Below are 23682 nucleotides of genomic sequence, written 5' to 3'. Positions count from 1 at the left end.
CCCAGCCTAACCAATCTTTCCTCATTGCTGCATTTTTTCAGTCCTGGCAACATCCTTGTAAATCTCCTCTGTATCCTCTCTAGTGCAATTACATCCTTTCTGTAATGAAGTGACCAGAACTGCTTACAGTACTCAAGTTGTGGCCTAACCCATGAGTTGTACAGTTCCAGCCAGCTCAGACACGATTGGCCAAGTGGCCTCTTTCTGTGCCTTAAACATTCTATGATTCTAACCTCCCTGCTCTTATATTCTATATCTCGGCTAATAAAGGAAAGGATTCCATATGCCTCCTTAACCACCTTATCAGCGTGCCCTGCTACTTTCAGGGGTCTGTGGACATTCACTCCAAGGTCCCTCACTTCTCGGTGGAGGAGCATTAGTGACCAGGCGCACCAGATGGTAAGGACTTAAGTATTTTCCAGTTTATTGATTCAATTTTGCATTCATACATGTATGAAATGTTCTGCTTCATAGCATTTGCATCAAGATGCTGTGTATTCAGCAATGCTACACTGCTGTAAAGTTGCATTGCAACAGCAGTAGTTTGTTCAGCCCCTCAAATCCATTCTTAGTTCATGGCTGATCTGTGCCTTAACTCCATTTAACCACCCTTGATCCATCTCTCTGTACTCTCATTAAACATCTGTCAATCTGAGTCTTTAAGATTTCAATCAACCCAGCATCTGTAGCCTTCTGGGGGTATGAATTCCGGATATGCATCACCCTTTGTGTAAGGGACTATGATATCCATTACTCTGCTTGAACACGTACTGAATATGAATAGCCTTACTCCAATTTTAAGACTGAACCCTCCTACCACCCAACAGAAGGAGCTCATATATCCATTTTACTATTTTAAACACTATTTGTTTGCAATGGAGATACGTGTGAAGTTGAGTTTTTTTGTTCACAATCAACGGGCCACAGGAAAAAATCCTTTTTAAAATTTGTTCGCTAAAAATCACTTAGCTGCTCTAATCGTATTCAAAGATCACATTTTACCATCCATAGGTGGAAGAAAACCCCAAGGATATAACAGGAGGAGCGGGCTTTTCCTTTGTTTAAAAAAAAGTCAATTAGCTCTCGGTCCAAAGACGAGAAGTGCATCAACTTAGCGCCCATCACGACCTCATAACGAACTTCAGAGGCAAGAAAGTACTCCACTTCAAAAGAGGTAAGTAATGTAGGAATACGCGAACAGCAAATCCCTCCAACCATGAGGTTTCCTTCTATTCAAACAGAGGCGATTCAACAAAAGAGATGGTGGTGGGGGGGGAGGGGAAACATGTGCGTTCCTCTCGGGAAACCCGTGAACAGAGAAAATAAAACCTGAAACTGACTTTAAAAAAGGGGAAAGGGGGATGGGGCAACATCAAGATGACAAAGAAGCTTCTTGGTGACTGGGAGGAGGAGGGTGATTATAACCTGGGATATAAACTTTTTTTCGCTCCCTCAACCTCAGAAGCCGATGGGCGCCAATGTTGAGTCCGTGTCCACGCTGTGCGGGCCAGCTAGTTGGAGAATGAGTGAGTGTCCGCGGTTTGGGGTCTAGGGCCTGGTCCCCTCGACCTCCCCCATATCCGGCACTCCAACAGGCCTGTCAAATCGACGATGTTTCTCCCCGTTCCCCGCCGCCCCCCTCACCGGCCCAAATTGTTAGAACCCCCAGGGAACCGCAGCGATTCCCGCTTCAAAGCGGGTCTCACTGAAGCCAGGCTGAGGGGAGATGAAACAAATGGCGGCGCCTCCTCACTCCGCCGGGGTTTCTCTCCTTCCCGCAACCCCGGGCTCCATTTTACACCAAACGGCCGCCACTACTTCACCCACCTGCCTCGCCCGTTGAAGGGCATCAGCAAAAGCGTCGTTTTTAAAGCCGGCACCGCCTCCGCCCCCTCCTCCTCCTCCGCCACCGCCGCCCGCTCCTCCGCCACCGCCGCCGGATAACGCGTTGGGCGGCGCCACTGCTGAATATTCGGCCATGTCCCACGATGTGTTTGAACCACTACGAAACGAAGCTGCTGCAAAATGGCCGACCTGCTGAGGGAGAGGGGGGGAGGGAGCAGGAGCCGCGGCAACTCTCGCGATAGCTCAGTGGGTGGCGGGGCTTCCTCCTTCACCCAGAGTCCGGGAGGCGGGGTGGTGGTGGTCCAGGACTGAACTATCGCGAGAATGCAGCAGGGGGTGTGCCACTCATCCAAGAAGTGGGCGTGGCCAATGCTGAACTGGAGGCGGGTCGTAGTGCTTGCCACTCATTATATGAATATAAATGCAAAATACTGCAGATGCTGGAAATCCTCACAGCTCCAGCGATCCGGGTTCAATTTTGGGTACTGCCTGTACAAGTTCTCTCTGTGACCGTGTTGGCTTTCTCCAGGTGCTCTGGTTTCTTCCCACAGCCAAAGACTTGCAGGTTGATAGGTAAATTGGCCATTATAAATTGCCTCTAGTATAGGTAGGGGGAAGGTGGGGATGTGAGAGGGTTAAAGGATTAATCTTTTCTTTTGGGCCTCCTTATCTCGAGAGACAATGGATACGCGCCTGGAGGTGGTCAGTGGTTTGTGAAGCAGCGCCTGGAGTGGCTATACAGGCCAATTCTGGAGTGACAGGCTCTTCCACAGGTGCTGCAGAGGAATTTGTTTGTTGGGGCTGTTGCACAGTTGGCTCTCCCCTTGCGCCTCTGTCTTTTTTCCTGCCAACTACTAAGTCTCTTCGACTCGCCACAATTTAGCCCTGTCTTTATGGCTGCCCGCCAGCTCTGGCGAATGCTGGCAACTGACTCCCACGACTTGTGATCAATGTCACACGATTTCATGTCGCGTTTGCAGACGTCTTTATAACGGAGACATGGACGGCCGGTGGGTCTGATACCAGTGGCGAGCTCGCTGTACAATGTTTCTTCCCACAGCCAAAGACTTGCAGGTTGATAGGTAAATTGGCCATTATAAATTGCCTCTAGTATAGGTAGGGGGAAGGTGGGGATGTGAGAGGGTTAAAGGATTAATGTAGGATTGGTATAAATGGGTGGATGATGGTCGGCACAGACTCGGTGGGCTGAAGGGCCTGTTTCAGTGCTGTATCTCTAAATAAATAAATAAACAAACTAAGCTTGTATTCCCTTGAATGTAGAATATTTAAGAGGTGATCTAATTGAGATGTTTAAGCTGATCAAAGATGTTGATAAATTAGATAAAGAAACTATTTCCTCTGGTGGGAAGTCCAGTACAAGGAGGCATAACCTTTAAAATTAGAGCTAGGCTGTTCAGGAGTGATGTCAGGAAGCACTCCTTTACACAAAGGGTAGTGGAAATCTGGAACTCACCCCTCCAGAAGAAAGTTGTCGAGGCTGGGAATCAATTCAGATTGATAGTTTTTTTGTTTTGTAAGGGTTTTCTGCATTTTGGAACCAAGGTTGGGAACAAACCAACCAACTGGAGTTCCAGTACAGATCAGCCATGATCTAATTGAATGGCCTACTTCTGCTCCTATTTGCTTTGGGATGTTTCTGAAATGTGATGAGACAAGTCCTTCTATATGTGCATCTCCCATGGTGATGTTCACAATATTCTTATTGTAGCTTTTCTTTTTCAACCTCTGTCCTCTCTGGCAACTTCTACTTCTGTCTGTCTCTTTTCATCTTAGATACGATGGGGGCAGGAAGGCAAAAAATTTGTAGTGTATTTGTAGTTGAGGCATCCCATGTAACCATAGAACCCAATGTGGCATTTGTGCAGCCTTTCCAAGTATATTTCAGTTGAAAGGATTAAACTGTTAAAACCAGTTCTTTTTACATAGATCAATATATCTCCCTTACTGAATTACTGTATCAGGCTGGTCTTTATCATAAGGCTCAGGGCCTGTCTATTTTGTTCTTACAGATGCTCCCTTCTGTAGAACTTAGCAACTAACTACAGCTCTCTGCAGTAAGCACTAGATTGTCTTCTAATTGTGTTTTATTGTCAAAACTGACCCTTGCTTTAAGGTCTGTCTGAATTCAACAGTTCTGTAGTTACTGCATCTATATTAAGCATACATACATATATAATAAAGCTAGGCTGTCTTATGATTATACTTTTGATTCCTTGACCAAGCTTTTGACCATCTGCCCTAAATATCTCCTTTTGTGGCTCAGTGGCACATTTTGTTTTATAATGCCTCTGAAGCACCTTGGGACATTTTATTATGTTAAAGGTGCTATATAAATACAAGTTGTTGTTGTTGTTGTTGTGCAGAGGCTATGCAGTTAGGGTCAGATGAAATAAGGTGGGAAGAGTAAAAGCAAAATACTGCAGATGCTGGAAATCTGAAATAAAAACAAGAAATGCTGGAAATACTCAGCAGGTCTGGCAGCATTTGTGGGGAGAGAAGAAGAGTTAACGTTTCAGGTCAGTGACCCTTCATCAGAACTGGCTATAAGATGGGAAGAGGCTCGTGTGGAGCAGAAGCACTAGCACAGACCAATTGGACTGAATGGCCTGTTTCTGTGCTGTAAATTTGAAGTTACGTAATGTTATGTAAATTGGTCACCAGTTTTTGACAAAGCGTTGATGAATCATATATGGTTATTATATTCTCTCCATGGCTTGAGAGAACGGTGAAATGTGTGCAAGTTATCAATTGAGCTGTATCTTTTAAATGGACAGCATATTTATTAATCCCCAGCACTTGTATACGAAAGACCATCAGTTCAACAAAGAACAAAGAAAATTACAGCACAGGAACAGGCCCTTCGGCCCTCCAAGCCTGCGCCGATCCAGATCCTCTATCTAAACATGACGCCTATTTTCTAAGGGTCTGTATCTCTTTACTTCCTGCCCATTCATGTATCTGTCTAGATACATCTTAAAAGACGCTATCGTGCCCGCATCTACCACCTCCGCTGGCAACACGTTCCAGGCACCCACCACCCTCTGCGTAAAGAACTTTCCACGCATATCCCCCCTAAACCTTTCCCCTCTCACTTTGAACTCGTGACCCCTAGTAATAGAATCCCTCACTCTGGGAAAAAGCTTCTTGCTATCCAACCTGTCTATACCTCTCATGATTTTGTACACCTCAATCAGGTCCCCCCTCAACCTCCGTCTTTCTAATGAAAATAATCCTAATCTACTCAACCTCTCTTCATAGCTAGCGCCCTCCATACCAGGCAACATTCTGGTGAACCTCCTCTGCACCCTCTCCAAAGCATCCACATCCTTTTGGTAATGTGGCGACCAGAACTGCACGCAGTATTCCAAATGTGGCCGAACCAAAGTCCTATACAACTGTAACATGACCTGCCAACTCTTGTACTCAATACCCCGTCCGATGAAGGAAAGCATGCCGTATGCCTTCTTGACCACTCTATTGACCTGCGTTGCCACCTTCAGGGAACAATGGACCTGAACACCCAAATCTCTCTGTACATTAATTTTCCCCAGGACTTTTCCATTTACTGTATAGTTCACTCTTGAATTGGATCTTCCAAAATGCATCACCTCGCATTTGCCCTGATTGAACTCCATCTGCCATTTCTCTGCCCAACTCTCCAATCTATCTATATTCTGCTGTATTCTCTGACAGTCCCCTTCACTATCTGCTACTCCACCAATCTTAGTGTCGTCTGCAAACTTGCTAATCAGACCACCTATACTTTCCTCCAAATCATTTATGTATATCACAAACAACAGTGGTCCCAGCACGGATCCCTGTGGAACACCACTGATCACACGTCTCCATTTTGAGAAACTCCCTTCCACTGCTACTCTCTGTCTCCTGTTGCCCAGCCAGTTCTTTATCCATCTAGCTAGTACACCGTGGACCCCATGCGCCTTCACTTTCTCCATCAGCCTACCATGGGGAACCTTATCAAACGCCTTACTGAAGTCCATGTATATGACATCTACAGCCCTTCCCTCATCAATCAACTTTGTCACTTCCTCAAAGAATTCTATTAAGTTGGTAAGACATGACCTTCCCTGCACAAAACCATGTTGCCTATCACTGATGAGCCCATTTTCTTCCAAATGGGAATAGATCCTATCCCTCAGTAACTTCTCCAGCAGCTTCCCTACCACTGACGTCAGGCTCACCAGTCTATAATTACCTGGATTATCCCTGCGACCCTTCTTAAACAAGGGGACAACATTAGCAATTCTCCAGTCCTCCGGGACCTCACCCGTGTTTAAGGATGCTGCAAAGATATCTGTTAAGGCCCCAGCTATTTCCTCTCTCGCTTCCCACAGTAACCTGGAATAGATCCCATCCGGACCTGGGGACTTGTCCACCTTAATGCCTTTTAGAATACCCAACACTTCCTCCATCCTTATGCCGACCTGACCTAGAGTAATCAAACATCTGTTCCTAACCTCAACATCCTTCATGTCCCTCTCCTCGATGAATACCGATGCAAAGTACTCGTTTAGAATCTCACCCATTTTCTCTGACTCCACGCATAACTTTCCTCCTTTGTCCTTGAGTGGGCCAATCCTTTCTCTAGTTACCCTCTTGCTCCTTATATACGAATAAAAGGCTTTGGGATTTTCCTCATCTGTTAGGCTCCATCCTCTTACACCACTACCCCACTACTCCCAACGTCACTAGTCTCCTTGGAGAGGCAAAAAACACTGACTGATTTCAGAAATCACTTGGACATGTGTCCCTAACTCTAAACAGTCAAGAAGGGCCCCAGGACACCATGCTTATTCGTGTTGCATCAACAGATATCCTTAACTAACCATGTCCCCTTTCTCCGCAACAATAACTTGCATTTATATAGCATCTTTAATGAAAAAAAAAATCCCAAAGCATATGTCCCAATATCCTTAGGAATAGAACTGTGCATTTCCTTCTGGGATATAGTTCCAAGTCAACCAAGTAAATATTCTACGTGTAAGAGCTCGGATAGTGAATGTCAGTGTGTTATTGTTCCAAAGGACCACCACAGCCAAATTCAACTCAATCCTCACCTGACATTCATACAAGTACTTTTGGCAAGGGTTAAGATCAATTACCTCATGCAGACCAGAGATTGAATTGGGAACCTTATTGATCTGTGTGGAACAGTCATTCACTGTCTTAATCAGCTGAGCTGTCAGGGGCACTGTTCTTAACCCATTGATGGATAATAACATTCTTGGTTCTGAAACTATTTGCAACCTTTTCCATGTAAAAAGTTATTTGCAAGTTAATCTCCAAAAAGACATTGCTTTATGAACTGCTCCAATATGTACTCCAAATATATCACATAGTAAACTTGCTTTGACGCATATTGTCAGTGTGACCATACCATTGAAGTCACAACAGATTATGGCCTCTGGATTAGAAGGCTGTGTGTTGCCATCCCACACCCTGTAAACTGGCGCTTCAATGCAGTACCAGGGGAGTGCTGCCTAGTCAGAGGTGCTGTCCTTTTGAATTTTTTCTTATTTTTTATTCATTCATGGGATGTGGGTGTTGCAGGCTAGGCCAGCATTTATTGCCCATCCCTAATTTCCCTTGAACTGAGCTGTCATTTCAGAGGGCTTTTTTTTTTAAAAGAGTCAACCACATTGCTGTGAATCTGGAGTCCCATGTAGGCCAGACCAGGTAAGGACGGCAGATTTCCTTCCCTAAAGGACATTAGTGGACCAGATGAATGAGGTGTTAAAATGAAGTTTAGTCTCCTAGTTCAGGTTGGGCACCAGAAAGGAAGATCACAGAATCACAGAATTGTTACAGCACAGAAGCAGCCTATTCAGCCCGTCGTGTCCGTGCTGGGTCTCTGAAGGAGCAATTCAGCGAATGCCACTTTCCTGCCTTCTCTCTGTAGCCCTGCACATTCTGCTTTTCAAATTACAATCCAATTCCCTCTTGAATGCCTGGATAGAACTTGCCTCCACCACACACTCAGGTGGTGCATTCCAGATCCTAACCCCTCGCTGTGTTTTTATTTATTTATTTATTTAGAGATACAGCACTGAAACAGGCCCTTCAGCCCACTGAGTCTGTGCCAACCATCAACCACCCATTTATACTTTTTTTTTTCTTTGGCCTCCTTATCTCGAGAGACAATGGGTAACTGCCTGGAGGTGGTCAGTGGTGTGGGGAGCAGTGCCTGGAGTGGCTATAAAGGCCAATTCTAGAGTGACAGGCTCTTCCACAGGTGCTGCAGAAAAATATGATTGTCGGGGCTGTTACACAGTTGGCTCTTCCCTTGCACCTCTGTCTTTTTTCCTGCCAACTGCTAAGTCTCTTCGACTCGCCATACTTTAGCCCCGCCTTTATGGCTGCCCGCCAGCTCTGGCGAACGCTGGCAACTGACTCCCACGACTTGTGATCAATGTCACAGGATTTCATGTCGCGTTTGCAGACGTCTTTAAAGCGGAGACATGGACGGCCGATGGGTCTGATACCAGTGGCAAGCTCGCTGTACAATGTGTCTTTGGGGATCCTGCCATCTTCTATGCGGCTCACATGGCCAAGCCATCCCAAGCGCCACTGACTCAGTAGTGTGTATAAGCTGGGGATGTTGGCCGCCTCGAGGACTTCTGTGTTGGAGATACGGTCCTGCCACCTGATGCCAAGTATTCTCCGGAGGCAGCGAAGATGGAATGAATTGAGACATCGCTCTTGGCTGACATACGTTGTCCAGGCCTCGCTGCCATAGAGCAAGGTACTGAGGACACAGGCTTGATACACTCGACTTTTGTGTTCCGTGTCAGTGCGCCATTTTCCCACACTCTCTTGGCCAGTCTGGGCAGTGGAAGCCTTTCCCATGCACTTGTTGATTTCTGCATCTAGAGACAGGTTACTGGTGATAGTTGAGCCTAGGTAGGTGAACTCTTGAACCACTTCCAGAGCGTGGTCGCCAATATTGATGAATGGAGCATTTCTGACGTCCTGCCCATGATGTTCATTTTCTTGAGGCTGATGGTTAGGCCAAATTCATTGCAGGCAGCCGCAAACCTGTCGATGAGACTGTGCAGGCACTCTTCAGTGTGAGATGTTAAAGCAGCATCGTCAGCAAAGAGGAGTTCCCTGATGAGGACTTTCTGTACTTTGGACTTCGCTCTTAGACGGGCAAGGTTGAACAACCTGCCCCCTGATCTTGTGTGGAGGAAAGTTCCTTCTTCCGAGGACTTGAACGCATGTGAAAGCAGTAGGGAGAAGAAAATCCCAAAAAGTGTGGGTGCGAGAACACAGCCCTGTTTCACGCCACTCAGGATAGGAAAGGGGTCTGATGAGCCACCATGTTGAATTGTGCCTTTCATATTTCATATTTCATGAAATATTCATATTTCATACTAATCCTACATTAATCCCATATTCTTACCACATCCCCACAATTCCCCTACCACCTACCTATACTAGGGGCAATCTATAATGGCCAATTTACCTATCAACCTGCAAGTCTTTGGCTGTGGGAGGAAACCAGAACACCCAGCGAACACCCACGCAGTCACAGGGAGAACTTGCAAACTCCACACTGGCAGTAACCAGAATTGAACCCGGGTCGCTGGAGCTGTGAGGCTGCGGTGCTAACCACTGCGCCACTGTGCTGCCCTATGTAAAAGCTTTTCCCCATGCCGCCATTACCACTTTTGTCAATTACCTTAAATCTGTGCCCTCTTGTTCCTGATCAATAGGAACAGTTTTTCCCTGTCTGCTCTGTCCAGACCCCTCATGATTTTGAACACCTCCATCAAATCTCCTCTCAACCTTCTCTTCTCCAAGGAAAACAGTCCCAACTTTTCCAATCTATCCGAGTAAACAAAGTTTGGTAGTCCAGAAGGATGAGATCAAATTGATAAAGGGGCTTTCTCAATCAATAAAAGGGGATAATGCCCACACACCCCATCCCTTGGTTGGCACAGAGATTTTAACTATCTCATTTTAAATATATCTCAACAGAGTTGTCCAGTGCGGAGTTCCCAACCAAATGATATCAATTAATTTCATGCATAACCTGTCAAGTTCACTAGAAGTTTTATGAAGCATGGCTCGTTATTAATCATACGTGATAACAGTTACAGATTAGAAAGTAAGAAGTTGTATTTATATAGCACCATTCCCATCCTCAGGACATCTCAAAGTGCTTCACAGCCAATGAGTTACTTTTGAAGTTCAATTGCTGTTTTTATGTAGGTAAACAATTGTCCAAGAGTGAGATTTCACAAACAACTAATGGGATATGTGAACAGTTAATCTGTTTTGAAAGGTCATCGAACTGAAATGTTAACTCTGTTTTCTCTCCACAAATGCTGTCTGAACTGCTGAGTATTTCCAGCATTTTCTGGTTTTATCTAAAATCTAAAGATTTGCAGAATTTCTGTATTTTACTTTTGTAATCCGTTTTTTGGTGGAGTTGCTTGAGGGAGGAATGTTGGTCAGGACAATGGGAGAAGCCCCATTTCTTTTCTTTTGGAAAAACTGCCAGGGAATCTTTTACAACCACCTGAACAGGGAATTACAGCCTCAGTTTAATGTCTGATCCAAAAGCTTTCTGACAATGCAGCACTCCCTCAGTAGTAAGTTAAAGTGTCGGCCTAGATTAGGTGCTCAAATCCCTGGAGTAGGGCCAGAATCCACAATCTTCTGATCCAGGTGAGAACGTTACCACCTAACATTGGGTAACAACTTCAGAGCTCTCCCTGGACCCCTTTTTCAGAACTGAGTTCTTCCCACGTATTGGTTCTGCTACTTTATCCTTTAGGTTTCCACTTTCATGTAAGCAACAGTGAGCAGTTATTCGAGTGCCATGGTCATGTTAGTGTGAAGGTACTTTGCAACTTTGCATTTTGGCACTCAGTGTCAAGGAAGCACGTATCATATGTACCACTATAATGTCAAGTTAGCTCAGTTAGTAGACTTAGCTTTGAGTCTGGTGATTTGGGTTGAAGTGCCCCTCTCCATAATTTAAAGCTGACACTCCAGTGCAATATTGAGCGAGAACTGCATTGTCAGATATATTGTTCTTTGTTAAACTGGCACACCATCTGCCTGTTCCATGGTTCATGTGGATGCTATTTGTGGAAGAGTGCACAGTTCTCTGGTGTCCCGGTCAATGTTCCTCCCTTGTCCAACACCACAAAAAACAGATTAAGTGGCTATTCATCTCATGGCTAAATTTGTTGGATTGTGCTGTGTGCAAAACAAATGTTGCATTTCCTACTTAAGTCACAGCATTTCAAAATAGTTATATTTGAAATGGAGTTAAGGTGCTATATAACTGCAAGTCTTTGATTAAATGGTTCACTTGGTATTGAATGCGGTTTTTTTTAACTCCTGACATCTAAATTACACAACATTGATGTAAAGCAGAAACTGTACTGCAAAATGGCCTATTAACTGAGGAAAGGCTAACGGCCTGACATGTTAACTCTGTTTCTCTCTCCACAGATGCTGCCTCACCTGAGTGAAACCTTTTTGTCCAAAGCACCATTTACTAGAGGACAGCCAAACAGAGGTAACGTTTCAGATCGATGACCTATCATAACATCAAAGATCATCAACCTGAAACATTAACTCTGTTTCTCTCTCCACAGTTGCTGTCTGACCTACTGAGTATTCTGTTCCCGAGACAGTTTGTCAATAGGCCGCAATAAAAACAGAAAATGCTGGAAATACTCAGCAGGTGAGGCAGCATCTGTGGAGAGAGAAACAGAGTGAACATTTCAGGTAGTTGGCCTTTCCTCAGTTAATAGGCCATTTTGCAGCACAGTTTCTGCTTTACATCAATGTTGTGTAATTTAGATGTCAGGTAACCTAATCAAATTTAGGCAAGTGTGGTGCCAGCCTCAGGTACAAGTTTCACTCTGCTCCAGCTTTACAACCACTGCATTAAAGAACAAACTTGGATTTTTCCTTAAATGGTGAGAGACCCCAAGCTATTGTTTAAAGCCATTTTTTCAGGCTTCATCACAAACTCCATTCTCTAGCCGTTGACTCCATCGCTTGCCCTGGCAACTGACTGAGACTGAACCAGCCTGTTTGCAAGCTTGGTGTCATATTTGACCCCCAGGTGAGCTTCTGACCACATATCCACACCATCACTAAGACCATCGATTTCCGCCTCTGTAACATTGCCCAACTCCAGCTCCTCTGCTGCTGAAACCCTCATTTTATGATGATGGCATCCTTACATCTATGAAAGATGATGGACATGCAGCAAACAATCCATTTAGGTGGGGTGTTTTCTCCTAATGCACCTTTGCTGATGGTTGTGAATGCAAATCCTTGAGGCAGGTTATGCCACAAGTGCCACACGTGAAGCTGCCAAGTGACACTGAGTTGTTGTTTTTGATGGCACCTGTTGCCAAGCTGCTATAACAACTGGTCATCGTGGTAGTGCACACCAGTCCAGAGGATCTGTTGCCATTTCCCTCTTTCGCCAGCAAGTGACTCCCTGGTGCGAAAGTCGACATTTAGGGCCTTCATGTCTCGCTTGCAAGCATTCTTGAAGCGGAGCTTTGGGCGCTCTACTAGTTATCTGGCCCTGGCTACCTCACCATACAGAAGGTCCTTGGCTATCCGACCATCTTCCATCCTGTGGATGTGTCAGATCCACCGAATCTGCCTCTGTTTGATTAGTGCCAACACAATTGGGAGCTCTGCCTTTGAGAGGACTGCTGCATTTGTGATTTTGTCCTGCCCGGATATACCCATAATACGCTGCAGATAGCGAAGATGGAAATTATTGAGCTTCTTTTCCTGGTAGCTCTAAGTCGCCCATGTTTCAGAGCCAATACAGCAAGGTGCTGAGAACAAAGGCCTTATAAACCATGAGCTTGGTTCTAAGGGTCAGCTTGGTGTTATCCTATGAGCGATTCGCGAGTTGGCCAAAGATGATAGCTGCTTTCCTTATGTGTGTATCTAGCTCTACATCACGGGACAGATTGTCACCATGGACCCAAGGCAGCAGAAGTTACTAACCACTTCCAGTGGGGTGTTATTTAGTGTGATGAGGGGCAGAGATGTAACACCTTGTCCCATTACCACCGGTTTCTTGATGCTGATAGTCAAGAAGAACAAGTTAGAGCATGGGAGAGACAGTTCCTGAGACTTTGTAGCTGAGTTTCTATGTGAGCGACTAGCACAGCATTGTCAGCGTCGAGGAATTCTCTGATCAGGTTGCAAAGTGCTTTTGTCTTCGTTTTCAGTCTTGATAGATTGTAGAGCTTGCTGTCTGACCTGGTGTGCAAATAGACTCCTTCTATATCTGCAGGGAAGGCAAAGGTCAGGAGCATGGAGAAGAAGATGCCAGAGTGGACACAACCTTGTTTCACTCCATTCTTCACTCTGAAACAGTCAGAAGTGGAACCATCAAACCGTGCAGTGCATGTTGTCATGGAAGGAATGGATGAGACTGAAGAGATTCGGTGGACAGCCAATTATTCCCCAAATCTTGTCGAACGCTGCTCTGCTGACCCTCATTCATGCCTTTAACTTTAGACCTGACTCATGCACTCCTGGCTGGCCTCGCACATTCTAGACTCCATAAACTTGAGGTCATCCAAGACTGTGCTGTCCATGTCCTAACTCACACCAAGTCTTGTTCACCCATCACTCCTGTGCTCACTAACCTACATTGGCTCCCAGTAAAGCAATGCCTCAATTTTAAAATTCTCTTCTTTGTTTTCTAGGGCCTCGCCCCTCTCTATCTCTGTAATCTCCAGCCCTGCAACCTTCAGATATCTGTATTAATCTAATTCTGGCACCTTGCCCAAACCTGATTTTAATCACTCCACCAGCAGTATAGGCCCTAAGCTCGGGAATTCCCTGCCCAAACTTTTCTGCCTCTCTACCTCACTTTCATCCTTTAAGACGCTCCTTAAACCTGACCTCTAACCAAGCTTTTGGTCTGCTGTCTGAATTCTCCTTATGTGGCTCAGTGTCAAATTTTGTTTGATAACACTCCTGTGAAGTGCCTGGGGACACTGTTATGCAAAGGCACTATATAATGCAAATTATTGTTGTCAGCTTCTGCAGCTGTGCTGCTCAAACTCACAACACTTCATTGGCTCAACAGTCTCAGCTGAAATTGTACGTGTATGGATGTGAGGGGAGGACAGACTGGGCCAGCTATGAAGCATTCTATGACTGAACAGCCAACCAACACTTTGCTGTCCAGGAATAATAGTCATTTGGGCTAGGCATTCAAAGCTAATTGAAGGAGTGATTATCTTCAGGGGAGGAGAAGGGAGAAATTCACAAACTCGTGGCCTAATTTTGTGCACCACCTTACGCTAACTTTTAGTGCTATTTCTATTTGCTATTGTGTTTTTGGGCAAAAAACATCCTATTTTAACACCAAAAAAATCAGATTTCCATGTGATAGATAAGAGAGTGTCTATTTTCCCATGTGATCAATTACTTGAGACTAGTTTTTCAGTAATGTGTAGCTCCGAAAACAGACGATTTTTGATGTGTTGTATGAACATATTATTCAGGACAAAAAAAAGGGAGGACTTTCACCCATCCTGTTACAGCTCCAATCATTACAGCACAGTACCAGAACACCAAGTTAGGTCAATATGGGTCGCCTGCAAATCTGTTTTGGCGTCCGTTATTAACATGCTTGTGCCCGAGAGGGTCAGTACGTCTCACATACCTGCCCCAGTCAGGGGTCACTCACAAAGTTGCCCATTTTGCCTCGGTCATGTGCTCTGAGAATCATAGTTTTCATTCTTTACATTTCCAAATTCAGCATAATTTGACCTTTTCAAGCCCTCTAGGAGCAACGCAATTTGGAAGGACTGCTAAAAAGTTTGCGTCAGTGGCTCATGGGTGGATGGGAAATGACGTTGCAGTGCATGTTCTGGAAGGAGCTGGGCTTTTCCCAGGAGCCAGGCGGAATGGGTTTTATATAAAGTCAACTGCAGACGGCGAGATTGACAGGAGGAGCAAGCTGGAAGGAGAGGGAGGGAGCCGCATTCAGAGAGAGCTGCAATTACACTGTGCGGATACACAGCCTTTCTCCGCAGTACTTGGTCAGGGTGTTCTGTTCTTGTAACTATTTCATCTCAGAATGGGTAAGGATTATTACCGCATTCTGGGCTTGCAGAAAGGAGCTTCCGAGGAAGAGATCAAGAAAGCTTATCGGAAACAAGCTCTGAAATGGCACCCGGACAAAAATAAATCAGCTAACGCCGAGGAGAAGTTCAAGGAGGTGGCTGAAGCTTACGAGGTCCTGAGTGACCCCAAGAAGAGGGAGATCTACGACCAATTTGGGGAAGAAGGTGAGTGGAGGTTATGTTGGGGGCAAAACCATTCCCCCTTTTTTTTTGTAAAGTGGGAAACTATGGCATCGAGTTTATCAGAGTATGGAGTGGATTGATCCCAGACTGAAGGTGGAGGGGCGTGAAATTGACATGAAATTGCAGCATTTTTTCCAAAATTGTCATCCCTCCTGGGTCTGTAACGCGACCACAACCTGTCAATCCATTGATTCCGCGCCAACCGTGATTGAAAGAACTCACATTTCCATTTTAATACAGTTTTTTTGCGAGTGGTTTTGTGCTGCCGTTGTTCAAAGCTGTCTTACTCTTTCTCGTGAAAACCCAATCTAGGGTCTTTTGGTTGTTGCCTCAACTTCTGGCAAATATTAGCAAGTGAGATTTTACCAATGACTGTGACCATGAAGCCGTTGAGACATTTGGATGTGTATGCGTGTGCTTTTTTTTTGTAAATGAATGCACTACACTTTAAACAGATTGCTTCTTTTAACTACATGGATATTCAACAGCTCCATGTATTTTGGGTAGTATGTGAACTGGACTGGGTCACTCAACTCCTCGAGCTTGCCCTGCCATTCAGTTAGATCATGGCTGATTTATATTTCAACTCCATTTCATAGAACCATAGAATAATACAGCACTGAAGGAGACCATTCAGTCCATCATGTCTGTGCTGCCTCTTTCGAAGAGCAATCCCATTACTCCCACTCGCCCTGCTCTTTCCCCGTATCACTATTTTTACTTCCTCCATTATTTACCCGCCTTTGTTCAATATTCCTGATGTCATTCCCCTTGAGCCTGTTCCAGATATTAATTCGATCGTGGTTGATCTGTACTACGGGCCAAGTGCTGGAAAATGGGTGCTTGATGGCCGGCACACACACGATGGGCTGAAGGGCCTGTTTCTGTGCTCTATGACAATCCCTTTTATTCACAGTTGGCTCCAAATCCCTAGCTCACCCTTACCTAACCAAAGTCCTATCAATCACAGTTTGGAACGTTCCAATTGACCCCCAACATTGACTGCCTCTTGTTGGGGGGAGGATGGGCAAAGATCTGTGCGGTAACTGTCATCGCCTGGCAGAACAAGGTCTTTGCAGACTGTTCAGGGAAAGCCACAGGCAGATAGTGAGTGTCCTTTCCTTTACCTTGTACAGGGCTGAAAGGAGGAGCTGGAGGTCCCGATGAGCAGGGAGGATCATTCCGCTACACTTTCCACGGAGACCCACATGCCACCTTTGCAGCATTCTTCGAGGGTGCCAACCCCTTCGAAATGTTCTTCGGAAGGAGGATGGCAAATGGCCATCAGGAAGAGGGCATGGACGTGGACTCTGACCCCTTCGCCCAGTTTGGGGGCTTCAGCATGAACGGCTTCCCGAGGGACCGGCACGGAGGAGGGGTGATGGGGCAGATGAGGCGCAGACAAGACCCTCCCATCATTCACGACCTCCGAGTGTCACTGGAGGAGATCTACAACGGCTCCACCAAGAGAATGAAGATTTCCAGGAAGCGGCTGAATCCTGATGGCAGGACCGTCAGGACGGAGGACAAAATACTGACCATCGAAATTAAAAAGGGCTGGAAAGAGGGAACCAAAATCACATTTCCCAAGGAAGGGGACGAAATGCCTAACACTATTCCGGCTGACGTGGTTTTTGTACTGAAGGACAAGCCGCATCCCCACTTCACGAGGGACGGATCAAATATTGTCTACCATGCCCGGCTCAGCCTACGCGAGGTACGTTGACAAATAGAGCTGTAAGTAGAGTTTGATCTGCAAAGTTGTTGTTTGTTTCCTTTTGATTTTCCTGTATGTTGGAAAAGTTTTATAGTTAAAGTAAGGAATAACTTCCTCCAACTCTACAACTACCCCCAACTCCTGAGATCACTGCGCTCCTCCAATTCCAGCTTCTTGCCAATCCCCAATCAACTCCCTTAGCCATAAACTGGGGAATTCCCTCCCTAAACCTCTCCACCCTTAAAATCTACCACTTTGACCAAACGTTTGCTCACCTGTCCTGATAGCTTTTCATGTGGTTTGGTGTTAAATTTGTTCTGATTACATTCCTGTGAAGCACCTTGCTACACTTTACTATGTCAAAGGCTTTATATCAATGCAAGTTGCTGCTGCTGCCACCAATTCCAAGGCCTTTGTGTGAAGCCCAGTGAATGGTGAGATTTGGCCAAACTCAATGCCATCATAACCATCTAGAAGTGCCCCCTGCCATTCACTAACCAGCTGGAGGACACCACTCGCCTGTCCAAACCAAAACCCCAAAGTAAATATCCACTCAGTCAAATTATAATTGTCACATTAATCTCCAGTTTAGTTTGTCAAAAGCCTTTGTGAAAAAGTCCACCCAGTGTTGCAAATACAGTCAGTTTTTAGGGAGCTATAAATGAATGCAAGCTGATTTTTATTTTTAGAAACGTTTTTCTATTATTACATAGCAGCAGCTATAACCCTTCTCACAGCAGATCTGACTTTATATCCAGTCTTCTCTGACAGCTCATGTACCCAAGTGTATAAATAAATACAGACCAGAATATCCTGAGGTTGATTTTACGAATTGTGCTGTATTAGCTGGGGTAGTAGTCAAGGCATTATGATATTTGGGGTTAGGAAGGGAGATGAGGAATAATTTTCCAATTTTAGTTAGCGCTTAGTTAAGAACTTTTGCCTGCTCCGGTTGTGTATTAGAAATTTGGGAGTTGCTACATGTGATTTTCCGATTTGGAAAGTTATAGTTTATTATCAGAGATCTGGGGAGGATAGCTATTTCATGACTTAAGTAATAATGCATATACTGGGAGGAACAGGTTTGATGGGCTGAATGACCTTTCCTCCTTCTGAGCTTTCTCATGCTATTAACATGCAAGGGAAATTTTGGCCAACATACAGATTAAGAAAGAAAAATGTAAGAGGCCAGTATCAGACTGTATTCACCCGGATAGCAATAGTACAATATCAACAATAGCAGTTACAAGTTTTTAATGGCCAGTGCCTGAGAGAACACGAAAGAAACAACATGCATTTTTATGGTGCCTATCCGAACATCCCAAAGCACTTTACAGTCAATAAAGTACCTTTTTGAAGTGTAGTCATTCTTGTAATGTAGGAAATATGGCAGGCAATTTGCATACAAGATCCCACACATCGCAGGTAGCTAATGACCAGATAATCTTTTTTAACAGATATTGGTTGAGGGATAAATATTGGTCAGGAAGATTGTAATGAGTTGGCCTGAGACTTGATGAGATCTAAGTCAAGAAAGTACTCTCTCTCTACATGCCAGGTGCAGCAAGATAGTAAATAAAAAAAAAGTTAATAATTTTACCTCAACAGGTGCATAGAAAGGTGTTTCCTTTAGAAGAGGGCAGAGGAAATTTGGGTGTAGGACAAAAGGTCATGGAGGTTCTCGCAGGAAAAGTTTGATAACCCGATCATAGAGCAGACGAGTGGCTATCCCATCTGCAAGGGGATCAAAGTTGGAGATAATGGGCACATATGGAATTGTTGACTTTATAAAAAGCATAGAGTGCAAAAGCTTTACAAATCACTGCTTGGTCCTCAGCTGGAATATTGTCTCCATTTCTGGGCACCGTGCTTTAGGAAGAATGTCAAGGCCTTGGAAAGGGTGCAGAGGAGATTTACCAGAATGATAACTGGGATGAGGGACTTCAGTTATATGGAGAGACTAGAGAAGCTGGGATTTTCTGCTTCAAGCAGAGAATGTTAGTAGGAGATTTGATAGAAGTGCTCAACCTTATCAAGGGTTTTAACTTTTATTTAAATAAAAAAGGGCGCTGTTTCTACTGGCAGGAGGATCAGAAACCAGAGGTCACAGATTGTAAGGTAATTGGAAGAAGAACCAGAGGGGAGATGAGTATTTATTTTACCCACTGTATTCTGATCTGGAATGCACTGCCTGAAGGGGTGGTGGAAGCAGATTCAGTAATATATTTTTCAAAAGGCAATTGGATAAATACTTGAAAGGGAAAATAATTGCAGGGCCATGGGGATAGAGCAGGGGAGTGAGACTATTTGGATAGCTCTTTCAAAGTGCCTGCACCGGCATGATGGGCCAAATGGCCTCTTTCTGTGCTGTATCATTCTGTGATCTGTTTGTTTGGAGCTGTGCCTTAGAGTGCTGACTGCAGTTTGATTCTAATTTTAGGGATGGGCAATACATGCTGGCCTTGCCAGCAATGCCCACATCCTATGAATGCATTTTTTTTCTTTAAATGCATTTTCTTTTGATGTGGAACAAATAGAATTGCCCAGCCTCAGTCGTGCTACTTGCTACTTGGGATATTTTAATATCCTAAAGGCACTATGTAAATGTAAGTTGTTGTTGTCTTGATCTGGAAGGATGTGTTTCCACTGCAGCTATCCAGTTTATATGGCCTGGGTCCTGTCTGGCTGCAATGCTATTCTTCCAGCCCAAGAAGCAGCTGTGAGTGTATGCTTGGGTACATGTATGCATTCAGTTCTCTCCCAACAATCAGAAATTCAAATGTTTTGAGAGGAGAGAGTCCCTGTTCTTGAATCATTTTAATGTCCGGACATTTATAAAAATTGTCTTCCCCTCCTAATATATCCAGTGCCCATTTTCATCTGATTATCCTCCTTTTAAGCATCTTGGGATATTTTTCCAAGTTAAAAGTGCTATATTGATGCAAGTTGTTTTTAATAAGCAAGTTAGTAATTTTGACTGTTTTAACAACTGCCTGGAAACACTGTTCATACACTACAGTATTGAACCATCTCCAGATGTACACTGTGAAACTAATTTTGGTTGTCAGAATAATGGAAGTGTCTGCTTCAGTTATACAACCTTTCATTTCCTTTTATTGGTACTTCTCTCAGTGGTAGCATTCTCGCCTCAGAAGGCTCGAAGTCCAATCCCCACTCAGTGCAGTACCGATGGAGTGCTGCACTGTTGAAGGTCCTGTCTTTTGGATGAGATGTTCAGTTGAGGCCCCGTCTGTTCAAGTGTTCATGGCAATAGTCAAAGAAGAGCAGTGAGTTTTCTCAATAGCGAGGCCCACATGTATTGTCCAAACAACACCAGTAAAACATATTTTTCATTCATTCGTCTCGTTGCTGTTTCTGGGAACTAAACTGTGTGTAAATTTACTGCTACATTTACCTACATAATAGCAGTGACTACTTCAAAAGTACTTAATTAGCTATGAAACAATTTTGGAAATCCTGAGGATCTGAAAGGTGCTAAACTACAAATTTCCCTATTTATTGGTTGGGGGGTGGAAGAGAATAGGCCAAGGTTTGGAGAAAGGGGAATGTCTAGTTTGGGGTGCGGGGGGGGGGGGAATTGGCCAGGATTTCGGGAACATATGGGGCAGGGGATTGAGGCAGGCTTGAGGGCAGGAGGGAGTGGCCCACAGTTTGGAGAAAGAGGACTATGATGGTGGTGGAATGGTGGTAATAGGCCAAAGTTTAGAGAAAGGGGACAGGATTGGGGATGGGGTGGGGGAATAGCTGCAAGTGAGAATAGGCCAAGGTTTCTGTTTCCAATCATGACCCTGTGGCTCCTGCTGGAAAATACACCTGAGCTTCGAGCACATTAGACTCAACTGTCATGCCCTCCACAGCCAAATAGTCTTTTGTGTCTGGGCTTAGCATGAAGAGCAGGCACTTACATCGGGTCTGGCATGAATCTAGCCCTCCAAGTGCAGGTGAATTAAATGACCTAACAAACATAATATAAGAGTACCATCAACATTCTTTCATCCAGTTATTCTTTCCTCCTTCTTCATTGCAGGCTTTATGTGGTTGTGCAATTCATGTGCCAACTATGGAAGGCAGATCAATCCCGCTAAATACTCAGGAAGTGATAAAACCAGGGGCAAGGAAGAGAATAAGCAGCAAAGGATTGCCATTCCCTAAAAACCCAGACCGCCGAGGTGACCTAATCGTGGAATTTGAAGTCATTTTCCCAGACTTTATAGCCACATCATCCAAAGAAGTGCTGAAGCGACATTTACCCGTGTCGTAAATGTGAGGACTGGCTTCTCTCACCAGAAGTGTCACATGACTGTACACAGTGAAGTGACTGCTTTGCAGTATTGTACTTGGGCCATGTGTGTGTTCTGGGATGAAGTATGAATGCATGTTTTGGGAGGTCTCTCAAACAGCAATAACCTTTTGTCGTGGTTCTAAAAGCAGAGGCTGGAGCTTTTTACCATATCCTGTTTGGTGCAGCCATCGAATTTTTGTACTTTTTTTTTTATTTAGCCAATGTTTTTTGTAAATATAAAATGCTGCCCGACAAAAGCCAGTATCTGTTGAAGATCGTCGAAGGAACGTTCTTGCTCAGCGGCTGAGCCTAATGTTGCACTCGAGGACTAGTTCTAAAGTAGAAATGTCCTGGGTTCAGATTGCACTGTGTGATATCCCCCAAAGTGCAGTTTGACCAGATTAACATTTTCAGTAAGAAATATCACACAAACTTTAACAAATTCGGCATTGTGCAATTTGACCCTCCATGTCTATGCACTGTCAATTGATGTATTCATTGTTTTGAAATGGGCCACGCAGATTTTTTCAGGTGAGGCATATTGGTGGGCATTTCCTGTTTTTATTTCAGATTTGCAGCATCTGCAGTATTTTGCTTTTGTAAAATTTTCATACTCTGTCCTCTTGAACTGTGCAAAATATCCAGTGTTATCAGTTTTTTTTTCATCCAAGTTTTGGTGGCGTCTTGAGAGAGCACTTTAAGCCACACAAGTTTTGGGTGAAGTACTGTACTATAAGTTACAGATCTATCACAAGAAGAGAACTATTTGAAGTAATTTAACTAAAGGCATCATACAAGAAGTGCATTGGAACAACATCAGGGTATTGGCTAATATGCAATCTTATTTCTAGCTTCTCAATAACATCGACTGAAATAGATCCAACAACACTGACAGTAATTATTAAAATCTAAAATTGAAGCAGGAAAGCTTCAAAATGTTTTAGCTTATTGTATGATAAAATGTACTTCTGAACAGTTATGCTTTCATTTTATTTTATTAAAATGTAAATACATTAACAAAGTTGATATCCAGTATCTTGTGTTCTGTAATGTCTATGGCTTTATGATGTACACCATTTTTCCTACCATTATTACTGTAATGGCCAATGATGTTAGAGGATGGTTTTGCTTTGATTTAATGTTTCTATCTCTTCCTCAAATCAATAAGTTTCTTGCATGTTGAGGGTAGGGTTCATAGTTTGTTTCAACATATTACAGCAAAACTTGCATTTATATGTTGCCTTTTAATATAGTTTAAAAAGTCCAAAGGTGCTTCACAGGAGCATTATCTGGTGAGAAATGGCACCAAGCCGCACAAGGAGATATTAGAACAGGTGCCCAAAAGCTTAGTTTAAGAAGGTAAGTTTTAAGGAGTGTCTTAGAGGAGTACAGGTGGAGAGGTCCATGGAGGAAATTCCAGAGCTTAGCTTTACAGATAGTACTTGCAATTACTCCAGGGCCTGGTTATGTTGGGGTCTCAAACACATTACAGTTCCAAACTCAGTGTACAGGTTGATCAGAACTTTTATGAGTCCAAGATATTTCTGTCAGTTGGCACTTTTTTACATTACTTTCGCTTCAGTCTGCATGACAATGCATATGTTTCTGCATTAAACAATAATGCAAAATTATACAAAATACAACTCCATATAAGAAGCATTTAATTGAACCTGTGCCTTGTGAATAACTTCAGTTAATAAACTAGTTTCTGTTTGAATTATTTTTCCATTAGGCTAGTGGGATTGGTATAACTCTCTTACTTTGTTATCTTATTACATACCTGTACCCTTGTAGACGAGGGAATGGGGAAATTAGGGGTTCCTGCTCCTCAGCCTCTATCCAGTGACCTCTGTTGGAAGTGTAATGTGTATAGGTGACAAGAAGATTGGTCTTAACTGTAATTTCTTTCCTCTTCCCCTATCCTGAAACCCACAGTTGAAAAGCCTGCTGACTCAACAACAACTTGCATTTATAGAGCAGCTTTTAATGTACACAACATCTCAAGCTACATACAGAGAAGAATGGATGTTACAAGATATTGGTAGAGGTGATTGGTCGGAAAGATGCATGAGCTGAGATGCTTCTTGTCTTGGTTTGCACATGAAGGATTGGGACTAGGTTACCAGAGAGTACCTGCAGAACTGTACCCAGTTAGAGTTGGCATCTTCAACAACAACTTATATTCATATAGCACCTTTAACGTAATAAGTCCCAAGGCATTTTTCAAGAGCATTATAAAACAAAGTATGACACTGAGCTACAAAAGGAGATATTAGGTTCGATGACCAAAATCTTGGTCAAAGAGGTTGGTTTTAAGAAGCGCCTTAAAGGAGGAAATGAAGTGGAGAGGTGTAGGAAGAGTATTCCAGAGCTTGTGGCCTAGGCTACTGAAGGTGTGGCCACCAATGGTGGAGCAATTAAACTCAGAAATGCACAAGAGACCAGAATTA

The 23682-nt window shown here is 44.0% G+C and overlaps 2 protein-coding genes across 9 annotated transcripts in view; one reads left to right on the top strand and one right to left on the bottom strand.

Moving 5' to 3' along the window:
* The window catches only part of fubp1 (far upstream element (FUSE) binding protein 1), a 59288-nt gene extending 57234 nt beyond the window's left edge, over nt 1–2054 (bottom strand). For 7 of the 8 annotated variants that reach the window (XR_010975469.1, XR_010975468.1, XR_010975470.1 and 4 more), the window contains exon 1: nt 1828–2054. Coding sequence is in view for 4 of the 8 variants with exons in the window: in XM_068036676.1 (XP_067892777.1) it covers nt 1828–1980 (153 nt within the window). In the remaining 4 variants the exon portion in view is untranslated. The remainder of the gene's footprint in view (nt 1–1827) is intronic. The other variant, XM_068036679.1, reaches the window with a different exon arrangement.
* Nucleotides 775–22231, top strand: dnajb4 (DnaJ heat shock protein family (Hsp40) member B4). Its single transcript, XM_068036683.1, has 5 exons — nt 775–1174; nt 11356–11422; nt 13181–15194; nt 16349–16929; nt 20978–22231. Exons 3-5 carry the CDS (start codon nt 14984–14986, stop codon nt 21209–21211), a joined length of 1026 nt encoding a protein of 341 aa, XP_067892784.1. The 5' UTR covers nt 775–1174; nt 11356–11422; nt 13181–14983; the 3' UTR covers nt 21212–22231.
* Nucleotides 22232–23682: the final 1451 nt, after the last annotated feature.

This window comes from Heterodontus francisci, chromosome 8 (assembly GCF_036365525.1).
Source record: "Heterodontus francisci isolate sHetFra1 chromosome 8, sHetFra1.hap1, whole genome shotgun sequence".
Lineage (NCBI taxonomy): Eukaryota > Metazoa > Chordata > Chondrichthyes > Heterodontiformes > Heterodontidae > Heterodontus > Heterodontus francisci.
This window is presented reverse-complemented; position numbering and strand designations above follow the sequence as displayed.

Coding starts and splice junctions, on each gene's coding strand:
- dnajb4 (XM_068036683.1), top strand. CDS start 14,984: ATGGGTAAGGATTATTACCGCATTCTGGGCTTGCAGAAAGGAGCTTCC. Junction 15,195..16,348: donor CGACCAATTTGGGGAAGAAG/GTGAGTGGAGGT, acceptor TACCTTGTACAG/GGCTGAAAGGAGGAGCTGGA. Junction 16,930..20,977: donor CCCGGCTCAGCCTACGCGAG/GTACGTTGACAA, acceptor TCTTCATTGCAG/GCTTTATGTGGTTGTGCAAT.